The following is a 25,721-nucleotide window of genomic DNA, read 5'->3' on the forward strand; positions in this document are numbered from 1 at the left end:
TGCAGGTGGCCATCTTCTCTCTGTGCACACACATCCCTTGTATATCCCAATCTCCTCTTTTTACAAGGATGCCAGTCAGATTGTTCTAGGGCCCAACCCTAAGAACCTCATTTCAATTTAATCACCTCTTTAAAAGCCTTATCTCAATATACAGTCACATTCTGAGGTACTGGGGCTTAGAACTGCAACATACGAATCAGGGGGGCATAACTCAGACCATAATATCCCCAGAAAATATACAATACCTAAATATAACTCTAAGAAGATAGGAGCAACCTAAAGGACGACAGATATATCATGACATTTCACTGGAAGACATAAAAGAACACTTGAATAAATGGAGAAACATACCATATTCTTGGTGGGAAAGTCTCAATATCATAAAGTACAAATTTATTCCAAATTAAATTAATAGGTACAACACAAATCAAACAAGATACAGTATCAAATCTCTCAAACTTTCTTTTTATTTCTCTTCCATATTTGTTATATTATCTTCAAGAGTAAATTCTTTATTTTTAATGGGCATGCCACCATCAGCCCAGACCCATCAGCTTTCACCCCAAATCAACTTTCTCAACCACCCTATACCTAGCAATAGGAAGTCGTCACCCTACCAATCACCTAGGATAAAACCTCTGGTTTATCTTTGAAAATTCTCTCTTCTTAGTCCACCTACATACAGTCAGTAAGTTCTGTATAGCCATTCTTGTTAATGTTAAACCTACCCCTTCCATTCCATTCCTATCTGCCCACCTTTCCTCATATGTGGATCCTAACTCTGCACAACACCAACACCTAGATTTATCTTTCTAAAATATGGTTTTAATCATTCTTTTACAAGTTTACAAATGTTGTATTCAATACCTCTATTGGGTGATCTTGGACAAGTTAGTTAATCAATATGCCTCTGTTTATTGAGCTGTAAAATGGGAATGATAGCAGTATTTACCTCATTGGGTTATTATGAAAAGTGAGTTAATAATTTTAAAGCACTTGGAACAGTAAGCGCTTTATATGTATTTGTTAAATGAATAAGTATGTTTCCCATTGTTTTTTGCTGGTACTTAAAGTGTTCACTTTGAGAAAAACTCATTCCTTGGGGTTTAGGCATTGTACGCCCTTTTCAAATGATTATATTCAGAAATATTTGACCAATATTTTATCAACGAATACAAGTTTCTAAAAATATATTTTTAATAGCAAAAGATTGAAGGCAACCTCATGTCTGTTAGTAGAAAAAGTAATGTTTAATAAAAGATGAAGTCCTACTATAAAAAACTATGGAGACAAAGGTAAATTTGTAGATAAAAGATATATTTGACATGGAAGGATGGCCATAACATATTGAGTGAAAAAAGCAAATTGAGGAATAAGAGATGCACATCCTTTTCAGGAAGAATAGGAAAAAACACATGAAGCTGTAAGCAGAGGACAGTCTCTGTTATGAAATGAGACTGTATGACCTTCCTACAATGAACATGTGTTGATTTTGTAATTAAAACTAAGTAAAAACAAATGAATAATGAGAAAAAAAACTTTTAAGAAGTTTAATATTTCCTCATCTCTTGGAAAACTCACTTATCAAAAGATAATCCAGGTTTTTATCTGCCTTGAATGAAAATACTGGTGAGTTTGGGGTTGGTGAGTAGTCAAATGCTACGATTTGCTCTGAAACCTCTATCCCACTAAAGACAGCTTTAAGCACCTTGCAGGTTAGTCTCAAATGTTAGTCTTTATTTTTTACCTGAGAAAGAGGCATCGTCAAACATTTCTACTTTATCGTCAAACATTTCTACTTTATCCATTAATCCAAAGACCATTAATGTAATTACCTGGGAAATTCTAATTTAATGAGACGCAAAATCTTCCATTTTAAGCGTTGATGAGGATTAAGGGAATAGCTACCCTTTTCAACAAACAAATCTCAGACTCTCTTGAGGCAAAAAAATCTTCATGTAGAAGGCTCTGAATTTTCTCATCTTTTTGATAAACACTTCCACTACCAAGAAAGAACTCAGGCAGTTGTAAATAAAGTTCGGCCACACCTGAAAAATCCTTTCTTTAGTTGTTCCTATATGCCCAGACTCAAAGGGTTTGGGGTTTGTAAATAAAAGTTGGCCTACCGTAAGGAGGGGCAAGAGTAAACAATCTCAAAGAAATTAATTACACGGTGCATTGAAACTATCCAGGCACCTGCTTTGCCTAGAAAAACTGTCTATTGTTGTCATCACTGGGCCTCAGGAAACTAGGCCCTAGCCAGCACCTGGCGACGCTGATGACGCGCATTGTCTCTCAGCTGCAACAATTAGAAAGGCCGGGCAGTCTCCTTTAAGAAGCTGACTCACGTGGACGCTGTGTTGTGTGCTCTCAGCTGGGAAGGGGGTGGATCTCAGGTCTCTCCACATTGGCTGCGTCTGGAGAGGGGGCAGAGTTAGCCTCTTTGATTGGCTTTCCGAGTCCCGGGCGTTGGGTCAGGGGCGGGGCGAGCTGGAGGGAGATTGCCCTGGGTCTGCGGCTTCTGGGAGGGGTGGGCCGCGACGCAAAGGGGAGCGGGAGTGGGGGAGGGTGAGCCAGGGAAGGGGCGGGGCCCAGCGGAAAGGGCAGGGTGCCGAGGAGAGGGCGGGGTCTAGAAATGATGAGCGTTCTGGGCCAACCAGGAGAGCCGACTGTTCGAAGGGCGGGGCTACGACGGGTGATTGACGCTGAGGCCCAACCAGGGAGAGGCGGGGCCAAGGCCAGGGCCTGACTAAACCTGGAGACTCCGCTGGCTGAGGGGGCTTCATTTCAGCTGAGGACCAAAGAGCCGCTGGCGGCCGTGGATCTTACAGCCGCTCGGGGTGAGTGCGGCGGTCGGGGGCTGGATTCGGGGCCCGAGGGGGGCTGAGGCGCCCCTCCGGGTCAGCGGCTTCGAAACACTCGGGATCGGCCCGGGTCGGGGGGCCCAGGCAGGAAGTGCCTTTTCCTCCCCGCGCTCCCTCCGGGGTCCCAGCGCGGCCGACCCCCGCCCCTCTGGGCGGGCTCCGGTGCCGGGGCTGCGGGCTGACGAGCTGGCCTGTTTCCTCTTTGTGAGGCCCAGGCGCGGCGGCCGCCGTCAGCCCGCCCCCGCCGCGCAACCGGGGCAACCGGCGCAACCGCAACAGACGCGACCTCCATCTCGGCGCCCGCGCCCTCCCGCCCCGGCGCAGCCTCGAAGGCCCTGCACGTCGCGGCCGGGGCTTCCGGCGCCCCTCCGCGGGCAGTTTGGCCGGCGACCCCGTCGCCTGGGCTGCCCCGCCCCCATGGGCCGCGTCCCCGCCGCAGTGTCGGGGGCGCGCCCCGGACTCCGCGCCGCCGCGGTCTCCGCCGGGGCCTGCGCCCACAGCACCGAGGTGAAGTCGGAACTCCGCTCCGAGATGTGCGGCGTTAATAACGCCACGGCGTGGCCTGTCCTTCAAAAGGGCCACATCCCCTTTCGGCTGGCAGTGGCCATGGGCGGGGGTCGGCGTTGGCTTTTGTTTGCTGCCCCCCAAAGGCTGGATGCCCGCCACCCTGCCCTCCTGCACCCCAGGAGATCCCCGGGCCGAGGGAGGGGTGCGCTTGACGGAGGGCGTGGCGCAACTGCTGGGCGGCCGTCTGGCGGCCGAGGCCGCGGGGCCGCCCGCTCAGCTGTTTCCGGCCCGTGTTTGTTGTGCCTGAGGAGGCCCGGCCGCGCCGCGCTCGGGCCCCGGCCCCTCCCGATTGGCCCGCGGCGTCACGTGCCCGCAATCAGCTGGGGCCAGCCGGGGCTGCGGGGCGTGGGCTGCTGCGGCGGTGGTCACCGGCGCGGGGGGTCGCGCGGCCGCCTGCTGCCCCACGGCGAACAGCATCCTTGATTTCCTTGTCGGTGGGGCGTATGCGCGCCCTGGCCACCGCTTTATTCTGCACTCGTAGGTAGGACAATGAGTATTCCGGACAGTGGGAGTTGGAAAATTGGAATACTACACAGATCTGTTTAATCCCGACACCGATTAATCTCCTCTTGCGCGGAGAGTCTGGGAAGGTGTACAGCTCATTTATTTTTAAATTTTTTCTGTTTACAGAGCCCTGTTGGTAATCTGAGGATTTTTATTTCAGATCTCCTTGACAGATGGAAAACCAGAAGTAACCTCAGGCTAACCTTGTGTTTTGGGGAAATTAGACTTGCTGAAGTAACTGGGGGTAATAGGGTATTAGCTAATCTTGCACAGTCGCGAATGCAGTGTTGCAGCTGTGTTCCAACAAAAGACGAACCAAAATGCATGAAGTGTGTCCAGGGTACATATTTGTGCCAGATGTGAAGTGTCTTGGTGGAATCTTCCCCTAAAAGTTTATTGCATACTCGCGCTATGTTAGGTAAGAAGGAAATTGCAAAGATTTTAAGATCTTTTCTCTAGAAACGCACAGTTTTTAGTAAAAAGGCATAGGCAAATGAAATTGGGTAACACCACGCAGTTAAATATTAGTAAGTTATGAAATGATGTTGTAGGAGTTCAAAAATGGGGCAGTGAGAAGTAAGAGTGAAGCGCCCAAGTGGATTGATATTAATTAGACCTAGAAAATGAAGAGGCTTTGGGATGCTATTGGGCAAACAGAGGCCTAGGAGGAAAAAAAAAGAGGCCCAGAGCCTTTATAGATAGTGAAAAGGTAGAGCTTGTGGAATTTGGCACACAAAGTATTTTCCACATATGCCATTATCTTTCTGGCTTTGTACTGGAATACCAGGTAAAATGTCATGCTCCTTGGAAAGGACCAATGTCTGCCTTTATCACATTCTCACCCAGCTCAGTGCCCAATACAGGCTTACTGTTTGGCTTTTTTTTTTTTTTTTCTTTTTTAAGTTTATTTCTGGCAGCCACCTTATCTATAGGAGAGGGTGTTGATGAAATGTGCTTAAGTAAGTTATTTAACCCTATACAGGGACACTAAATTGGATTTTAACGACATGTAAAATACATGTTGCTGCTTCTAAAATAATCTGGCTGGATTGGCTGGATCATTGAGGACCTTTCCCTAGACTTAGTTGCCTTTTCTTTTGCTCTATTTAAGTGGTAGGAAAGAAAAAAGTTTAGAAAATAAAAAAGGAAGGGAAATAAGGCCAAAATTAAGTCTAAAAACGAGATTAAATTAGCTACTACCCTCCAAAAAAACAGTCCATGAGACATAAAGCTAATCCTAAATATCAAGATGTGAAGATAGTCCTACTAAGTATAATCCTGTCCAGATTATCACTTTAGGTTTCATAGTGCCTAAATGACTATATAAACCAATATCGGTTTCTCTGATAATCCTGTGTAGTAATGTCTTGGTGGTGTAGGAACTGAACCTTAGCTGTGACATGAAACTTGCTACTTGACACCTGAATCAGGAAACCAGAGAGTTAAATTGTACTCCAGTCCATCCAATTAGAGGCTTTTTTGACTCATGGTATTGCATCACAGCAAATGAGAGATCTTGAATTTGTCTTGCCAAAAGCTGTTTTGGGGAGATTACCAACTCAGATTGTTTAGCTGACTCACTGAGTTACATGACTAGTCTTATTTTCTAGAGATGACTGAACAATAAGAATTATAGAAACATAGTGAACTTGGAAAACGTTTAACAACAGCAAAGGCATTATTTGCAGGGCAAGAACAAAAATATAAAACTTACTGTCAAATGAAGACCTGATTCCACAACCAGAATATCATTTGAAACAGCAAAGTAAACTGGTCAGGTATTGCAAGAGAGCAAGAGGAAAGCATAGCTTTCTTGTGTCACTGAAACCTTGGCTTGGTGAACATTTTGTAAAAAAAAAAAAAAAAAAAAAAAAAAAAAAAAAGGAAAATTGGTTTTATGGATCAAATTCAATTTATTATTTTCTCTTGTAGGTTTTCAATAGAACTTCATCACAAATTCGTTTGAAATAGTTGATGAGATAACAGTAGCATTAGATGTTAATTATAGTAATCAACCCAGCACTGTTGAAAGTCCTTAGAGTTTTGTTCCTTCCCTTTTTGGAGAGGGAAGAGACTGAAAACCAGATATACAAACTTGCTCCCGCATGTTTCCATTTTAGCCAAACCATTGCAAAACACAGCCTTTCCTGGAAGGGCAGATTCCTTTAACCCTTTCTGCCCTAGGCTCCTGCACACTCAGTTCCCTGCAGGAGAGAGTTTTTGTGTCTTGCATTTGCCCACCACCTCCTAGTGCAGTGGAAAAGCCCCTCTTACCTGTCCAATGATAGATAGAGTTGGGTGGAGTGTGTGTTTTGTGGTCTGTGGAAGTGCCCTGAGGAAATAATTATTTTACAAAGGAAAAGTCTATCTGTGGACTGGGTGTTTTCCCACCAGAGGGTTCTTAGAGATGCCTCCCTGGTATTTTTAGGGCTGGGAAGTGTGATTCCTCCTTCTGTGAATTCTAATTGCCAGGGTTGAGTCCGAACTGGATTATTAGTTACAGGGAGGGCAAGTGCCTATTTTAAAACCTAGAATTATGATACTGAGAATTTGAGGTGCTTCAAAGGGTTTCTAACTTTCCTCCTGCATGTAATTTCTATCACCTGGTCACTTAGCTTTGCAGTGATTAACAGGAAATGAAGCCAGTTAATTATTATTGTTTGTTTCATATCCTTTCTGAGCTTTGCTTTCTTCATCTGTAATTGGAGGGGGAAGTTCAGGTGGAGAATGTTGAAGAAGATAATCTAATTTTACTAGATTTATCTTTATTTAGCATTTATTGTGTGCCAGGCACTGTTCTCAAAATGTATTATCGCCATTTAATTTCCACAACTCAGAGATGGGTGCTGCTGCCACCGTTTTATAGATGAAGAAACTGAGGTGAGGATACCTTACCCAAAGTTTATGCAGCTTTTAAGCGGCAGAGCTGAGATTGGAACACCGAGTTCAAGTATTTGGGCTACATTGTTTAAATCCTAGGGGTGGAGAGAGAAGGAGGCAGCAGCTGGGTATACTATCTATTTTTATAATCTTTGTATTGTTGATCTTCAACATGCTGAATTTACTACAGAAAGTTAAGGACTTTAGTTAGAAAATCCATGAAGAAAAGGGGAGTGGGATTAAATTGATTTTGTTGGATACTCCTGTTGATCCTTAAACCTGAATGCCAGTCAAGTTTCCTTTTTTTCTGAGAAAGACTGCTTTCTAAATGAAGAACTCTTCTGCTCTCCAGTTTTTTCAGCAAGGGTCAGCACACCTTCTGTCAGGGGCCAGATAGTGAATATTGTGAACTTTGCAGCCCATAAGGTTTAAGTAGCAAATACTCAAATTCTGCCATTGTAGTAAGAGAGCAGCTAAGTATAAACAAATGGGTATGGCTCTGTCCCAATAAAACTTTATTTATGGTCACTGAAATTTGAATTTCATGTAATTTTCATGTCACAAATATTCTTTCAGTGTTTTTTCCCAACCATTTTAAAGTGTAAAAAGCATTCTTAGCTTGTGGGTCATACGAAAATAGGTGGTGAGCTGAATTTTGTCCGTAGGTCTTCGTTTGCTGACCCCTGCTTTTAAAGAATATATTCAGCAATGAACCAGACTAATGAACAGGATATTTGTTACTGCGTATGTGTGTGTGGTGTGTATAAATCAGTACCAGTGGTGAACAAGTGGAATTTGAAATTAACACAGTACCATTTACATTAGCACGCCCGCCCCCCCCCAAAGAAATACTTAGGTACATATCTAACAATGTGTATACAATCTATATGAGGAAAAACACAAAACTCTGATGAATGAAATCAACAAGAACCAAATGAATGGAGAGAGATTCCGTGTTCATGGATAGGAAGACTCAATGTTGTCAAGATGTCAGTTCTTCTCAACTTGTTCTGTAGATTCAATGCAGTCTCAGTCGAAATTCGAACAAGTTATTTTGTGAATATTAACAAATTGTTTTTAAAGTTTCTATAAAGAGGCAAAAGACCCAGAATAGCCAACACAGTATTGAAGGAGGAGAATAAAGTCAGAAAACTGACACTACCCAACTTCAAGACTTAATATATATCTACAGTAATCAAGACAGTATGGTATTGGTGAAAGAATAGACAAATAGATCAGTGGAATAGAATAGAGAGCCCAGAAATAGGTCCACATAAATGTGGTCAACTGATCTTTAACAGAGGACCAAAGGCAGTACAGTGGAGCAAAGATAATCTTAAATGTGCTGGAACAACTGGACATTCACATGCAAAAAATGAATCTAGACCTTACACCCCCACTCACAAAAATTAAAAGTGGATCACAGACCTAAATGTAAAATGCAAAACTATAGTACTCTTAGAAGATAATATAGGAGAAAATGTAGATGACCTTGAGTATGGCAATGACTTTTTAAATACAACACCAAAGGCATGACCCATGAAAATACATAATTGATAAGCTGGACTTCATTAATATGAAAAAGTCTGCTCTGTGAAAGACAATGTTAAGAGAATGAAAAGACAAGCCACAGACTGAAAGAAATTTGCGGAAGACATATCTGATAAAGGACTGTTACCCAAAATATACAAAGGACTCTTAAAACTCAACAATAACAAAACAACCCAATTAAAAACTGGGCCAAGGGCTTCCCTGGTGGTGCAGTGGTTGAGAGTCTGCCTGCCGATGCAGGGGACACGGGTTCATGCCCCGGTCCAGGAAGATCCCACATGCCGCGGAGTGGCTGGTCCCGTGAGCCATGGCTGCTGAGCCTGCATGTCCGGAGCCTGTGCTCCGCAATGGGAGAGGCCACAACAGTGAGAGGCCCGCATACAGGAAAAAAAAAAAAAAAAAAAAAACTGGGCCAAGGACCTTAACAGATGCTTCACCAAAGAAGATACACAGATGGCAAGTAGCACATGAAAAGATGCTCCACATCATATGTCATCAGGGAAATGTAAATTAAAACAGTGAGATGCCACTACACACCTATTAGAATGGCCAAAATCCAGAATACTGACACCACCAAATGCTGGTGAGGTTGTAGAGCTCATTCATTCCTAGTGGGAATGCAAAATGGTACAGCCACTTTGGAAGACAGTATGGTGGTTTTTTAAAAAACGAAACATACCATATAATCCAGCAGTGACACTCTTCGGCGTTTACCCAATGGAAAACTTAGGTCCACACAAAAACCTGCATGGGGATATTTATAGCAGCTTTAGTCATAATTGTCAAAACTTTGAAGCAACCACAGTGTCCTTCAGTAGGTGAATGGTTAAATACACTGGTACATCCAGACAGTTGAATAGTATTCAACATTGAAAAGAAATGAGCCATCAAGCCATGGAAAGACTTGGAGGAACCTCAAATACATATTAGTAAGAAAAAGAAGCCAATCTGAAAAGGCTATATACTGTATGATTCCAACGGTATGACATTCTGGAAAAGGAAGAACTATGGAGAGAGTAAGAAGATCAGGGGTTGGTGGGGGAGGGAGGGATGAATAGAGCCCAGAGAATTTTTAAAGCAGTGATAACATAATGATGGATACATGCCATTATACATTCGTTTAAACCCATAAGATGTACAACACTGAGGGTGAGCCCTAATAAACTACGGACCCTGGGTGGTTATGATGTGTCATAGGTTCATCAGTTGTCACAAATGTACCACTCTGGTGAAGGATGTTGATAATGAGGGAGGGTATGCATTTGTGGGGGCAGGGAGCATGTGGAAAATCTCTGCCTTATTTTGCTGTGAACCTAAAACTGCTCTAAAATACTAAATCTCAAAAAAAATTTTTTTTAATTTTTTTTTTTTCCCCACCCGATACGTGGGCCTCTCACTGTTGCGGCCTCTCCCGTTGCGGAGCACAAGCTCCGGACGCGCAGGCCCAGCGGCCATGGCTCACGGGCCCAGCCGCTCCGCGGCACGTGGGATCCTCCCGGACCGGGGCACGAACCCGCGTCCCCTGCATCGGCAGGCGGACTCTCAACCACTGTGCCACCAGGGAAGCCCAAAAAACCTTTTTTTAGAAAATTGTTTTATTGACCTGGACTCAAACTAGGAAATTATATAGTCCATAATGTCTTAATTTTTAAAATAATACATTCCTGGAGACTATATTTGTGGATTTCTGAAAGAGAAAAACCATTTTTTCTCTTAGATTCTATAAATCCTATAAATTAAAAAAAAATCTGTAAAAAGGAAAAGGTCTTAATGTATTGCTTCACTGGAGTCTCCTATTAAAATAGAAATTGAAAATTGTAGGTAGCTAAATGCTATTTATTGAAGAGGGAGGAAATTGAAATCAATTACTAAAATATCAACATATCATGTGTGAATTTCACTTACATTTTCAACCTGACACCTCACTGTTTCCAGTAATTTCAAATGAACTGATGTTAGGCTTCCAGTTAAACACTCAAATTTGATAATTTTCTTACTTCCGCCTTTTAAGGGTTTTAATAACAGCAAAGAAAATCTAGTACCCAAGAGACCTTATTTATTAAATTATTTGGGGAATGGCACTTATAAAAATTAAGATTATTAGATTCTTTTTTGCTTGAAATGCTAAAAAGGAAGAGAGCGTCTTAAAGCTTTAATTAATGATGAGTTTGGTGCTAATTTTGGTTATAAACTTGAACTTCAACACTGATACCATAACACATTTTATTACTTAGGGACACAGTAAGTGCCCCCAGAATCAATACAGAGAACATTAGTCATCTGTGAAAGCAATTCATTCTTAAGATATTTTAGAGATATGTGACTGAAGATATTTGGTACTCTTCTAAATTCAAGCAAGGTGATTAGCATACCTGGGAAATAATTTAGATGTAAAAACAGTCAGAAGGTAGATCATTGGTTGCCTGTGGCTGGAGATTGACTGAAGAAGGGTTTGTGGGGATTTGGGGGAGGTGATGGAAGTATTCTAAAGCTAAAGGGTTTGTGGTGATGGTAGCACAACTGTAAATTTACTAAAAGTCATTCATTTGTACACTTACAATGGCCAAATTTTATGTTACATAAATTGTTCCTTTAAGAAGATTGTTTTTGAAGAATCAGCTATATTCTATCCTGTCAGATAAAAAGTTTCAAAGTTTGTAGAGGAGTGGTCTGTATAAGCTCTTAGAAAGGGGTGGCTGAAGTCCATGTCTTTTGTAAGTAAGTAAGGCTGAAGTACCTTTTGTAGCACTATCTAATTTAGCATAAATGAAGTGGCACCTGTGAATGTATGTTGCATTTACTAATGCACACTCCCTGACCACAAGAGGTTTATCTAGAAGTGATGAGAATTTGAACTAAGACATTGATGAGGGAGGGGGAGTAAAGACCTCGAAAAGTGATTGAGGAGGTATTGTCAATTTTGCAGTTTCTTAAAGAAGTTGCCAGGGTTTCTAGTTTAGGAGAGTGATTGGAGTTGCCATCAACAAAGTTAGGGAATATAGGAGGTTCAGCATGGAGACGGGAGGGGTGCATGATAAATCTGAGGGAGAAAGACTGAATCTGGCTGTTTCTTCTGATCACTAGAGAGTTAGTGGGGTGAAAAGAACTGGAGCAGAATTTAGTTCAGATCCCAGTTTGGCTGATTTCATAAAGTCACAGTCTTTATTTCTTCCTCTACAAAATTAGGATAATACATATCTACTTTAGAAATTGTCAAGATTAAATGTGATATGTAAAGTACCAAATGCAGTGTCCCATATACAGTGTAGACACTAAATTATTAAGTCTAAGGCAGAGTTCAATATATTGTCCAGGTCCAGAGAAACCTGATTCAGGTGTTATGTTTTAGCTTTTTAATGACCTTCCCCCTTCTGTAATGAAGTGGCAGTCTGCTTGACGGCAGTCCTCCCGAGTGTGCACAGGGGAAGTGAGCACTCCTAGCCCAGCGAAGCTAAAGCCTAACACCTGGGACCCAGTGGCCTGCAGAGGTTTTTCTACGTCCCAGAGACCTTCAACAGCAAGTGGTGTTTTGCTTGCTTCTGCTAGATTCCATGGCATTCTAGCTTATCTCTTTTGGCAAATAAGAACTACATTTTACAGTTTTATATACATATATAGAACTCTCCAAATGGCAACTGCAATTGGGAATAGTGATTCTGTACAGATATTTTTAGTCTTGGTAATGAATCATGTAACTGAATCTGGTAAAAAAATAGCTGGGTAAAAGTTAAAAATAGTCTGAATTTGAAGCAGGGAAGAGAAGGCATGTTAAATCTATTTACCCCATTTAGAAATAGTTTGCCTGTATCCAGTAGCAAGCAGATGGCCACAGCTATGTTGTAATACTGAACCAAAGATTGAGATGTACGTGGAAGGTATAGGGAGAGTTCATTTTGAAGTTCTGAACATTTTTCTCAATAGTATTGTATATGTCACAGTCAATTCAAAAATATCTAGTTATTCTTGCATTATGGTTGAAATAACTTACAAGATGAACATTGTATTTAAAAGTTTGAAGGAAAATTGGCTTGAAAGTAACAGTTCCCAGAAGCCCAAGCTGGAGGCTAAATTACTGCACAAATACTAATTTTCAGAGAAATATAGATTCTGAGGACTGTGTCTTCAGAGGTGAGACTATAAAACCCTGATGTTGATCCTTTCTGTAATTGACCGGTATTAAGAAACATGACCAAAATCAACTACTCACAGGGTCGTTGAATGCTTAATTTATATCAAGAGTCATAAACTCAAGTGTCTTAACAGGTGAAGTAATTTTGTGGCACAGAATGGACACAAAGCAAATGAAATGGCCTAGCTGGGGGAGTCGCGGCCACCACTCAGCTCTAGCCAGTCGTTGCCCTATGAGAGAATATATTCCCTGTGTTGCCAGCTCTCCCCATTGTTGTTTTTTTTTTTTTTGCTTTTTTTTTAAAAAGGCCCAATACAGGCTCTTAATGAAATCTCTCAAACTTTAAATGATTCTCAGAGGTTTTTTATTAAAAGTAAAAAACTGTGGGCCAGATTAAACATGTCCACTAATGTTTTGTGAGGGAAGGGTTGTTTTGTTCACTGCTGTATCGCTCTGCCACCAAATGAATTCAGCCAGCAGGCCTCAGATTTGCAACCTTTGACCTCTGCATAACAAATAATGTGTTCTTAGGCATCTGGGAAAAGTAATGCTGTTCTAGAGACTGAAACAATAGGCAGCGAGTCTTACCTTCTGTTGTCATTTTGCAGAAATATAATCAGAAAGCTAAATGCTATTTCTTAAGTCTTGTGTTTTTACACAGGGTTTACTCATTGACACTTTTGTTAGTGCACTGGCTTTCCTTTTACAAGCTATAAATTGTAATTATAGTCACTATTTTTCATTCTTTTTTTTTTTTTTTTTTTTTGTGGTACACGGGCCTCTCACTGTTGTGGCCGGAGCACAGGCTCCGGACGTGCAGGCTCGGCAGCCATGGCTCACAGGCCTAGCCGCTCCGCGGCATGTGGGGTCTTCCCAGACCAGGGCACGAACCTGCGTCCCCTGCATCGGCAGGCAGACTCTCAACCACTGCGCCACCGGGGAAGCCCTGTTTTTCATTCTTTATTGAACTTCCATATCATAGTGTGTAATGGGAGTCATAATTATCTTTGTGACAATGACATTTCTGATGACATTAGGACTGCCTAATGGCTGAGGAAGTTGATAGATGTTAGAAGGAATGGAATTTTCTTTTTAATTTGTAATGGAATTTCCCCAAGTTTAAGACAACAGTGGATTACACATGGCTTCTAGATTTTTCTTTTCCATAGTGGTAGCTGTGTTAGCTCTGCGTGCCATTTTAAAGACATATAATGTTAAATATTTAAAACATAGGAGCTGATCACTACACGCAGGAATAAATGCTTTTTAAAATGAAAAGCTATAGTGTATTCTTGACTATGTCTAGATCTTAAAAATACTGTTTTAGGGGATTAATTGCAGTGAATTTAAGGAGTTGCATATATTAACTCTCCTAAGTTTTAAAATATTGGAGTGTGATTATCCCTGTTTCAGAAGTTGGATTCAGAGATTTTTTTGCAGTGTTTCAGAACTTCTGTGATTTGTTGAATTGGAAGGATTTCTTAAAAATAGTAAGCTATATAACGACAGCTCATCTTTCCCTTCCTCTCTGTTCTTGTTTTCCTAGCCTTACACCAGCCTAGACCATCTTGTGTGTCCTCTTCTTGTGTTAGAGTAATGGAAAAATTTTGTCTTTGACTTGGGTGAGCCGTATTCCGGTCACAATTTTCTGGACTTGAAAGCTGTGGAACCTTTGACCAGTTAGTAACCTTGGGTAATCTTTGAAGTGGGGGCGATAACTTCACAGAGTTGTCGTGATGATTTTGAAATAAGTAAAGCATCCTAGTACAGTGCTCCACAGACTCCAACGTAACTACTGTCACTGCCATCACCCCTTCGTGGTTGTTGACGCCCCTGATGACCAGAGAGCCAGGCCCCCCATGCTCTCGAACCAGACTACCCTCTTCTTGTTTTCTGATCGCCCCTTTTTCTACTTTTATCTGATCATCCCACTCTCGTCCCACAAGTCTTTTCTCAAATTACACATACTCAGAATGTATACTTAACCCTGTGCTAAACCTCTTTTCTCACGGCTCTCTGCTTGTGCTTCTCATCATTCAGTTTGATATTCCACTGTCTTCCTGTTTTTTTTTCATACCGATCAAAAGAGAAGTGATACCATTCTTTGGCCTTCCTAAGCATGTTTACTTCCTTGACTTATTGCTTCTAAAATGTTCTTAGTTTGGATATGACTGTTTGTTTCCTCAGTGTGTGAACTTTGTATCCTTTTGTTCAGAGTCAGTTATTTCACGTATTTAGTACTATAAAGAGATCACATATGTGTATATAAATGGTTCTCTATGACACCACCAAGTAGATACTAGCAAATTTTTTCAAAAAATCATAATGTGTTTCTTGTCCTTCTCCATTTGCTCCTAGGTTTTTAGAACTTCAGCTATAAAAATGGGCAGGATTTTCCTTGATCATATTGGTGGTACCCGTCTGTTTTCCTGTGCAAACTGCGATACGATCCTGACCAACCGCTCAGAACTCATCTCCACTCGATTCACAGGCGCCACTGGCAGAGCATTTCTTTTTAACAAGGTTGGTGGGGAAAACCAGTTTCATTTCCTAAGTGGGTTCAGTGGATATATTTGATAGCAGTACCAGAATACTCCTCAGAGCATGGAGATGCCAGGAAGAGTCAGAATGAGAGCTGTGCTCTACAGAACTGATTGTTGAGAGTTTAAAGATTGTATTATAATAAGAAGGGTGGTCTCCGTTGCTTCAGAAATTCAGTGTAAGAATTTGGTAGTTACTTCACAGACTATTGAAGGGGCCAAGACACCCCCATATCACTGATTTATCCTTATAGGGAGGTAGCTGCATTAAACTGTCATAGTTTGACAGTGCAAGTGAATAAGGATCATCTAACCAACTTCCCTTGCTTTAATTTATGCCTACCAGTCATCCTTCTGATTATGATTTGGCTAAGAGGTTTGCTAACAGGAAGAGCACTTCCTGACTTAAACATTAATGTATAGTCTGCCTCCTTCTGTAATTTCTGGCTGGCTTTGAAATGGGTTGATGTGATTCTGCCTCCTGGAATCTAATGTGTACCAGCAAACTTGAATTTCCCAATACTTTACGCTAAGGAACAGAACTAGTCCGAGGTCCTGTTCTTAGAAGTTCAACTTAAACCTCTCCAGTGAACACTCCTCTGTTCCACTTAGAAACAAGTTTTTTCTCTCAAAGAAACAAGTTTTTTCTCAAAGAATTGATAGCGTATATACCCCTTGGTCTTTATTTCAGTATAGAGCAGGGGTTGGCACACCATGGCAGGCCAGCTGCCTGTTTTTGTAAGTAAAGTTTAATGAAGCACAACCGTATTTATTCTTCTATTTATTATCTATGGTTGCTTTTGTGCTACAACAGCAGAGCTAAATAACTATAACAAAGACTATATAGCCCTCAAAGCCAAAAGTATTTACTATCTGGCTCTTTACAGAAAAGTAAAGCGTAGAAGATTATTGGGTGTTAAGAATCATTGGAAATTCTTCACAGATTCTCTGAACCCACTTGAAAACTAATCTACCCCAGTCTCTTTGTAGATAAAATGTAATTTCAGAAACAAATCTGCCACATTTCTTTTTATGGAGTACCTGTTGCGTATTAGGTTCTTTTGCATTGGTAGCCTTAGTTGTACTCATCATTGAGTGGTGAATTATAACAGTTGGACCCAGACCTACGTTTTATGACTCCAAGTTAAGGACTCTTCACTATAACAGAGAAGTGTAACTAACGTGTATAATAGTGTGACTTAGACTAATACAATAATGCATGATTACATTAGATGTCCAGTTGAGTACAGATGCTTACCTATCCCAGCCGTTTGTAAAAATAGCTCTTGGGAAGTGTATTGCAGGTTTGACTAAAGTAACAACTGCTATTTGCTTTTCTGAAGTTGCTGTTCTTGCACCAACAAAAATATTGTGTACCATTTTTGGCAGATAACTTACATGGCTTTGCAATTTTGTTTTCACATGTTTCTTAGGTAGTTAACCTGCAGTACAGTGAAGTTCAAGACCGGGTCATGCTCACTGGCCGCCACATGGTTCGAGATGTGAGCTGCAAAAACTGCAATAGCAAACTGGGATGGATCTATGAGTTTGCCACTGAAGACAGCCAGCGTTATAAGGAAGGCCGTGTGATCCTAGAACGTGCGCTAGTTCGAGAAAGTGAGGGCTTTGAGGAGCACGTACCATCTGATAACTCTTGAAGAAAAAGAGATAAATCCATCTTTTTCCCAGGTCTTCTTCACTGAAAACAAAAATCTACTTACATACACTGTCACCTTAGCATCAGAGTCGGATTCATGAACTGTGGAACAAGAGGTTGTGAGAATCTATGATGGAACCTTTCTTTCCTTCTTTCTTTTTTTTTTTTTTTTTAATTTTCTATTTCCATCCAACAGCAGTGTGTAGAGAGAATATTATGCGGATGCCGTTAATTTTTTCCCCCTATGTTTACATCTTGAGGCAGAATAGTCTATCTGCAGCTACATGGTGGGCTATGTGAGGAAAAATATCTGGGCCATTAGAGTGAAAAAGTGTTTTATGTAAATTTTGAAAGGAAAATGTGTCAAGAGCATGGTTCTTAAATTTATTTGGGCTTCATTTTAAAACTTTTTTTTAAACCCAGTTATTTCACTTGATTTGCTAGCTTCAGAGAAGAGATCCGAATTTGTGACCAGCGCTAAAGGTTCAGTGTTAGTATGGCTTGTGCTGGCCATTGTGCCATATTCTTGTTGGAGATGAACCGTAGCATCAGAGCCCATTCTTCATTGTCAGTCTTGACCCAAAGATGTCACCATTCCTAGTTACTTGTCACCACATAATTGGTGTTGATTGGAAACTTTTCCTGATATGGGGCAGAACTGCTTGGTTGTCTTTTCCATGTAACTTAAGCATAGTAATATAAATAAAGTAATAGTTGGATGTTTTTGGTCCTGTGTTGCTTTTAAAATCACCTTTTAAAAGAGCAGAGTATTTGATAAGTAATTTTCATAGTAGTGTTTCTTTTCATCTCTTAAGCTAAATTGTGTATAAGATTCTACTTTGTTTAAATTAAAGCATACTGTTTAAATCCACAGTATTGCATTTAGAAAACAGTTGAACAGAATGTCAGTGTGCATTCATGCAGAAAGCATTTCATCTGCATCTGTTTTAAAGGGAGGGAAGTGAAGCAGCCTATCTAAAACTACCTTTTTGCAAAGTGTTTCAGCCTATCCTCAGTTTTGCATTGATTTTGACAAGTCTGTGGAGCCTGATAGTTACATCAAAGGACTAGATCTTCTAGCATTATTTTCTCAGATCTTCCCTCAGAAGTTTAGCTGTTGAAATTGAAACTCTACTTGGCCCCTTCAAATAGAAAGGGATCAAATTTGACTCAGGGGGTTATTTTAGCCCAAAATTTACAACATTATGAGGTATTAAAATGTAAGTGTTTCTCTATCCAAACTATTTCTAGATATTCTAGTATTTGTTTCTGGAATAAATGGCGTTAAAATTGGCTAAATACTTGAATGAATGGATGTTTGCTCAATTTCTAGGTCTTTGTCTAGAGATGAAATTTGCCTCAAATTAATTAGCAATATCTTTCTGTTATTGATATTAGAAGTGATTTCTGAGTGCAGTTAGGATTAAGTTTCTCTTATTTGCCTTTGGGCTCTTGGTTAGAGGCATAGGCCTCTGATTTGGTAGGTGTATAATATTGGATTTGAGATATGTGGACACAAATTCTTCTCTTTCCTTCACCATGGACTAAATCTTCAAGCATTGAGACACAACACTGATTCCCATTCATTTCCATACCAGCCTTTGATTATATGCAGATTCCTAGTAGCATGCCTTACCTATAGCACTATGTGCATTTGCTGTCACAATAAAGTATATTTTGTCTTGCATTGGTGCAAAACTGCTACTTATTTTCCACTGATCCTTGTCTAGTAATCATCTTAGTTTTTATCTATGAACACATACATCTTACCTTTGAGTAGCTATAGCTTTTTCAGTTGGCAGTGATAAAGTGACATTCTGGTTTAGGTAACTCTACCTAATTTCCACTTGGAGATACTGAATTTACAAATATTAACTTCTCTGAGATGACTCTTGCCTCAGACACTGACACCTATGATTCAGTATATATGAACAAATAAAATGTCATAGCACTAGGTTAACTTTTAGGTGGCTGCGCTAGGTACCATAGCAGCAAGTTCCTCTACACCCTTCTGCTTAAAAACTTCCATTTGCAAAAAACCAAAAACAAATAGCAATATGGAGGATCCAGTTAGATTGGATTGTTCACAGAAAAGCAAACACACTGTGCACTTGAGACGGGAAACCACTAGTGGAAATGATTTTGCTGTGGGAAGGAAAAGTTAACCAAATACAGGTGAATATACTGTGTAATGAGTGGCTTATTGAAATGTGTACAGAGACTGTCCTAAAGTGAATATTCTGAGTTAAATATTTGTTAGTAATTATGTAATGATTTAAGTTAAATTGTGAGTGGCTACTTTGGGATTGGAGGATAAAAATAGCAATACCATAACTGTTTTCTATTTTCAGTTTTCAATACCTATTCATAAAAGTCATATATGGGGTGTTTAAATGTAGAGTCTGGGCCCTAGCCCAGGCCTAAATCAGTCCACAGGTAATTTTTTTTTTTTTTTTTTTTTTGTGGTACGCGGGCCTCTCACTGTTGTGGCCTCTCCCGTTGCGGAGCACCGGCTCCGGACGCGCAGGCTCAGTGGCCGTGGCTCACGGGCTTAGCCGCTCCACGGCATGTGGGATCTTCCCGGACCGGGACACGAACCCGTGTCCCCTGCATCAGCAGGCGGACTCTCAACCACTGCGCCACCAGGGAAGCCCCACAGGTAATTTTTGATCAGGCAGGATTTGGAAACTACCAACTGTAAAATATTCAGAGACAGGTTTATGGGTTTCATTTTTACAACAGTTAAAAGTACCTCACAGTTCAAACAGATCCACTGATTAATTGCATGTCTCTTTTTAACACTCGTTTGCCACCAGGAGCCATATAAAACTAAAACCCTTAATCTAGAAAAGGTGTGAATTGGGAATAGAGCAAGATTAAACTGAAAAACTCCTGTTAAGGTAGCACATTGCAATGGTAAGATATCTGTTATAGAAATAAAGCAGAACTAAAAGGAGAAATTAGCATGGATACTCATCCTAAGTTGGATATGAATTGTATGGCTTCTTTATTTTAAAATATTGGTACTTCCCAAATTGAAACTTTTCTACATTAAAGCAAAAAAAATATACATTTCAAAGCACCATTAAGGGTTTTGTGATCCTGGGCATTGCTTTACTTACTTACTTACTTACTTATTTATTTTTGGCTGTGTTGGGTCTTCGTTGCTGCGTGTGGGCTTTCTCTAGTTGTGACGAGTGGGGCTGCTCTTCATCGTAGTGCACGGGCTTCTCATTGCGGTGGCTTCTCCTGTTGTGGAGCACGGGCTCTAGGCATGCGGGCTTCAGTAGTTGTCGCACACGGGTTCAGTAGTTGTGGCTCGCGGCTCTAGAGCGCAGGCTCAGTAGTTGTGGTTCACGGGCTTAGTTGCTCTGCGGCATGTGGGATCTTCCTGGACCAGGGCTCAAACCCGTGTCCCCTGCGTTGGCAGGTGGATTCTTAACCACTGTGCCACCAGGGAAGGCCCATATTTATGTTTTTTAAAATCATCGGCAATTTGACCATTTTGGGAGGCTTGTTAACAGTGAATTATGTCTCCATTCCCTCCCACTATACTGGATTGGTCCCTGAGGTGGAGCCAAATCAGATTTTTTACAAAACTGCGAAGATATCCTATCGCTAAGATGTGAGAATCACTATTCAAAGGGTTGTTCAAACAAAATAATGTATAGTTTTGGTGTGTTACCACCTGGTAAAAGCAGTTGTTTATCACAGGAGGCCCACAGGCTTAGAAGTATGACTAAGAAAAAACAGATTAATTTCAACCTGCTTTTTAAAAACAGTGGCTCTTTAGAACAGTTAAGTACAGTAGTCAGATAAACTGATGTTTAAAGAGAGGGGGAGTCTCGGGAAGAGTTTCTAGAAAGATCACTAGACTTTATAAAGACCTGTCTTCAATGCTGTGATTTATCGGCTGTGTGACTTTGGGAAGTATGTGACTTAACCTCGGAACCTTAGTTTTCTCAAGTATGAATTATGAAAACAAGCCTTATCTTAAATGATTCTGGTTAGAATATAGTGAAATATATGGCCTAAAAACCTGTTAAGTATCATGCAAAATGTTTGAAATAACTACTTTTTTTTTCAATAATCCTGAACAACCCTTCACAACTTAATTTTGCTCTAAATTAAAGAATGACCAGAATGCTTTCAAAGTTTTATAAATCCTTCCTGGTCTTGATATGTACTGCTAAATCTTTAAGGGAATTAGGGCATGAAATCTGCCGTTTATCAAATGTTACTGTCTTCACCTTTGACCATAAGAAAGCTTTCATCATCTGCTACAATAGACATTTTACTTTGCTTTCAAAAATTGTCAGAGCTCCTATTTTTGTCCTACCATGGAGCAGAAGGAAGGGAAGGTTAAAAGTTCATTAAATACAACCTCAGTGATAAAGAAAGAAAAAAGAAAAATTAAAAGCATACAGTTTTTCTCCCCAGACAAATTTACTTTTTGAAAAGAATCCTGCAAGAATGTCCACTGAAATTCCACTAGTTACTTTTCACATCCAATTTTCTTTCTCCCGTGTTTGCCTCAGCCTATTTCACACCACTGCTATAATAGTGTTAGTTCAATTTTTAAAGAACCCTAAAATTATGAGAAACCATTTATATACCAGATCATCTCATTTTAATCCTACTCTGGTAATTTGCCCTAAAGATGAACAAGTCATCTCTCAGCTCTGGATTTCTAGTAAAGTACATAGACAGATTTTGTGTAATAATTAAACTTGTATCCAGAGCAAAGCCCAGCTTTGAAAAAAGATATTGACCAGAGATTTTCAGGGATTGGTGCAGTTTGAGAAACTTCACTGGTGTGCCCCTGAGTCAGGACGTTGGCTTCAGTTGTCCCCCAGAATTTCATTCCTCTTCCACTAACTGTTGGGGTGCCATGTAGTAAGCTGTCAGCATCTGGCACACTACTTTCTCAGCGGACCCGCTCTCTACCTGTAGCCCTCCCAGAAAATACTGGGCAAAGTGGAGGCAATATTACGAAAGCCTGAAATCCGTGAGTATTCTCTGTCCCTAGCTAAGTCACCTACCTCCCTTCCCCCAGCCTCTAAGCCAACTGGAAGGTGCTCAGAGACATTTCTGAAACCTGCCAGTATGCCAAAAGGAGTCAAAAGTATTTCCACCCCTTTCCTAAGAAAGTCTTAGGTCCTGTTTCAGAGTAGGCTCCTTAGAAATTGAGTTTCAAAGATGGGAGGGACGGGGTCTTTTTAAGGACTTGAGTAATAAGGAGTAAAAGAGTCGAGTGGTCCCACTGAAGCAAAAATGTTTGTTAATATAAAATTAGCTGAAACCCATGCTACCAGAAAAGCACCAGAAGGTGGCAGGAGTATGCAGGATATTCAGTTCTTAAGTGCCAGTCTGGCCTACCTTGGAAAAGAGTTAATATCTGGGGCAGTCTGTTACTGTTGTTAATAGTCAGCTAACCTGAAGCCAGAGGAGATTTCACCCCACTGGAGTAGAATTGCGGGGGGTCAGATGAAATTGTCCGTGAGAAAATGCCCTAGAAACTATGAATTACTATACAAGTAATAGTACTATTTCCAGACTTTTGTGGTAAGTGATTTTTTTTCCACCATGTTTGTTTTAGTATCTAAAGCTTTAGCTTGCACAACTTCAAACATTTTTTTCAACAACTATTTTTTGATATTGTCTTTTGACAATGACAGCCTGAGATCACAGGAACATCACAGTGTGACTTTGAAGTTAGTTAACCTCTTGAAGCCTCATTTCCTCAACTTGAAAAAAATATGGAAACTAATTTCTAGAAAACGTGTGAAAACTATAAGCCATACAGTATTCTAAAAATAAAACATATTTCTATAAATTGAGTGAGGTTCAATGAGTTATTTAATTAGCTTAGGCTCCAGTTGCTAGAAAGTATTTGCTCATTCATTTATCCATATTCAGCAATATTTGAGTGCCTATTACGTGTGTCAGGCAATATGCTAGTCATTAGTCAGCAACACCTGACACCTACTTCCCAGCAGCCTTATGAAGGATGTTTGCAAAGCCCAGTAAAAATCCTCAAAGCCACTGTATCAATACTGACTGTATTCCTGCTACAGGAAATGAAGACATTCAACACGGGTGCACAAGCTCATAAAGCAGAATAAAAGGCCTTCGTTCTTCCAGCAATTAAGTTCTAAGTTTGAAAAGAGGAAACCTACCAGTTTAAATGGAAATAACAGAAATCATCTTCCCATGTGCAATGGACTCTGAAATTTGATTAACCTTACATTCTAAAATGAGCTTCCTCTGTCTCCCTTCCAGAAGCAAATGTAAATCAGCATTTTCAGGGCACATGGAGAAAAGAAGGAACACCAGCTCACCTCCAACAGACATGCCAAGTAGAGGACTTCCGTAACAGTGAAAGGCAGGGGCCAAGGCTCAGAGCCTTTGCACGAGAAACGGCCCAGGTAAAGTGTTCTTTAAGTTGGATTGGGGGAGAAGAAAGGTGAAGGTGAAAGAATTGTAAACTCATAGATTTAGGCATTGTCGGATTAGTGATCTCAAACTCAGATGCCTTTAGATGCCAGACAGTTCACTAAAATAAGGCAAGTGGGCCTGGTGTAAGACTACTGAAAGGGGTGGTTATAGAGTGAAGAGGGGGAGCATATACCAGTTAAAGACAGACGCTTGGTTTAAGTCAAATAAACAAAATAGCTGGCCACACACAGCTTATTCTTTACACCTTAGGGGCTCCTGCTTACATCCCTCACCTAGTCCAACCTCTCATTTTAAACATATGGAAACTAAGACCAGGAGGGGTGAAGTGACTAAGGCACGTTCTCTGTAAGTAGCAGAGAGAAGAGTGTTTTAGGTGAGGCGTTTCAACACAACAGAGAGCACCACAGAGTATGCTAGAGGTCGGATGCATTACTCATATTTCAGAGGAGACTTGGGAGGTGGACTGCCTAAGAGCATGGACTCCGTGGCCAGAGGGCCTGTTCCTGAATCTCAGCTCTAACGCTTAAGAACTGTGTGCCCTCGAGCAAGTTTATTAACCTTTCTGTGCCTTGGCTTCCTTGTGTCTAAAATGGGGATGATAATTGTACTAACTCCGTAGGGCTGTGGTGAGGATAAAATGCTTCAATATGTGGAAAGTACTTAGACCTGTGACTGGCCCATAGGTATTATCAATTCCGTTTCCAGATGAGGAAATACATGCTTAGAGGTCAAGGTCACACAGCTTTACTCGAGGTCAAAAATCTGCATGGGCACACACACACACACAGCTGACATGGAACTCCCTCTCAGACATACTGACTTCAAAGCCTGACCTCCTGAGCCTCACATCTGCAATGACCAATGAGAAGGAAAGGGGGGGCCAGAGCAGAGGCTGGAGCTCTGTGGCCGGTTTGATTGTTCTACTTTTTAGGAGTAATGTAGGTTTCCAGAAAAGCAAGCACAGGGATGAGGCAGTTACATCAGTGTTTCTCAAACTTCAGCATGTATTAGAACTAACTGCAGGGTGTGTGAAAATACAGAGTGCTGGCATCTTGCACAGGGTTTCTGAGTCAGCAGGTCTGGGATGGGGCCCAAGAATTTGCATTTCTAACAAGTTCCCAGGCAGTGCTGAGGCTGATGGTCTAAGGACCATACTGTGAAAAACACTGATGAATTTCTTCTGATCTTCAGTGTCATCTCATGAGCTTGGCATTTTCTCCATTTTATAGTGGAGAAAACCAAGATCAGAGAACATGGCTGACTCACCCAATATCATACCGCTGGAGCTGGGTCTTGAATCAAGTTGGTCTGACACCGAAGCCTATGCTTTCTCTACCTCACCATGTGACATGAGGTGTGGGCAGTTATTCTCTGCCAGGCACAGAGCTACGGGCCAGAGGCATAAGGAAGGTTAGGGCTCTGTCGTGGGCTGGAGTGTGCAGGTGCAGAAGCTGTGAGGGAGACTTCCCTGGAGAAGAGAAGGCCCTCCTACTGGTTCCTACCATCTTCTCTCCTAGTTCACCAAGTGCCTTACCTGCCCTGCATTCACAGCCACTGAGTCTGACTAGGTCACATCCCTGACACTGCCTTCATTAGCTCTCCAGTACCTGCTCCCTGTAAGGCCCCATCAGCCTCCACACGCTCACTGCCCCCCAGCTTCAGTCACCTTAAGTGTTTGTCCACCCCCAAAAGTGACATGCTTTCTTCAGCTTGCTGTGCTGTGTTCAGGTTTCCATCCAACTGGGATGCCCACCCCCTCCTTGTCCTGGAAGACTCGGCAGCCCTGACCACCACCATCCCATAGTGCCACCACTGTGGGTTATTTGCTCCTGTACCTTCCTGAGAATACCTGGCTTACCTCTTTCATAGCACTTGTGTACATTGTTGGGTAATTATATATTTACCAATCTATTTCTCCTCTACACTAAATTTCTAGTCTAAACCAACTTTTATCTCTAAGTCCTCAGGGGCTATTACAGTATATGGTTCAGAGTGGTGGGGCAGTGGTCCCAAAACTTAGCTGCACATTAGGATCACCTGGGGATCTTTTTAAAATTCTGAAGCCCAGGCCACACTTCAGACCAATTAAATCACAGTCTCTGAAGATGAGATAGGATATCAGCATTTTTTTCAACTCTCCCCAGGTGATTCCAACGTGCAGACAAGCTTGGGAAGCACTGAAGTAGAGTTTCAGGATGGATGGATGGATGGATGGATGAATGGGTGGATAATCAAGTTGAAGTTTGAATAGGAGAGTACCAGGCAGAGAGAGGTAGAAGATTTTCAATAAAAAGTAACAGCATAAGCAAAAGTTCAGGAATTTGAATTTTATGCCATAGGTAGATGGAAATCATTGCAAGATTATAAGTGGAAGGGTGAAACAAACATGTTTTTTAGGCCAGTTGGCAACTGTGAGATCTTATTGGAGTCGGGAGAGGCTGGAGGCAGAAAAAAAGTGAGTTTTCTGCTTCACCCTCCTTCTAGAGACTGGCCTCTGGGAGGCTGCTGAACTTTCCAGAGAGGTAGCCCAAGTGAAGCTTGATTGTGGGAGCACTCGTGGCTACTGGGGT

General features: G+C 41.3%; 1 protein-coding gene and 1 long non-coding RNA gene across 2 annotated transcripts in view; both read left to right on the forward strand.

The window, feature by feature from the left end:
* The first annotated feature begins 2,691 nt into the window (after positions 1–2,691).
* On the forward strand, positions 2,692–17,411 carry YPEL5 (yippee like 5). Its single transcript, XM_082642805.1, has 3 exons — positions 2,692–2,840; positions 14,854–15,018; positions 16,469–17,411. The coding sequence occupies exons 2-3, from the start codon at positions 14,878–14,880 to the stop codon at positions 16,691–16,693; spliced, it is 366 nt and encodes a 121-aa protein (XP_082498931.1). The 5' UTR covers positions 2,692–2,840; positions 14,854–14,877; the 3' UTR covers positions 16,694–17,411.
* A 5,290-nt stretch (positions 17,412–22,701) lies between these two features.
* The window catches only part of LOC309815799, a 29,438-nt gene continuing 26,418 nt past the window's right edge, over positions 22,702–25,721 (forward strand). The window contains exon 1 of the long non-coding RNA XR_014295935.1: positions 22,702–23,120. This is a non-coding gene — a long non-coding RNA (uncharacterized lncRNA). The remainder of the gene's footprint in view (positions 23,121–25,721) is intronic.

The sequence above is a fragment of the Mesoplodon mirus genome, assembly GCF_964341445.2.
Source record: "Mesoplodon mirus genome assembly, chromosome: 14".
In the NCBI taxonomy this organism is placed as follows: domain Eukaryota; kingdom Metazoa; phylum Chordata; class Mammalia; order Artiodactyla; family Ziphiidae; genus Mesoplodon; species Mesoplodon mirus.

Excerpts from the sequence above, each read along its gene's own strand:
- YPEL5 (XM_082642805.1), top strand. The coding sequence starts at position 14,878 with ATGGGCAGGATTTTCCTTGATCATATTGGTGGTACCCGTCTGTTTTCC. Across the intron at positions 15,019-16,468 it reads GAGCATTTCTTTTTAACAAG|GTAGTTAACCTGCAGTACAG; the intron begins GTTGGTGGGGAA and ends CATGTTTCTTAG.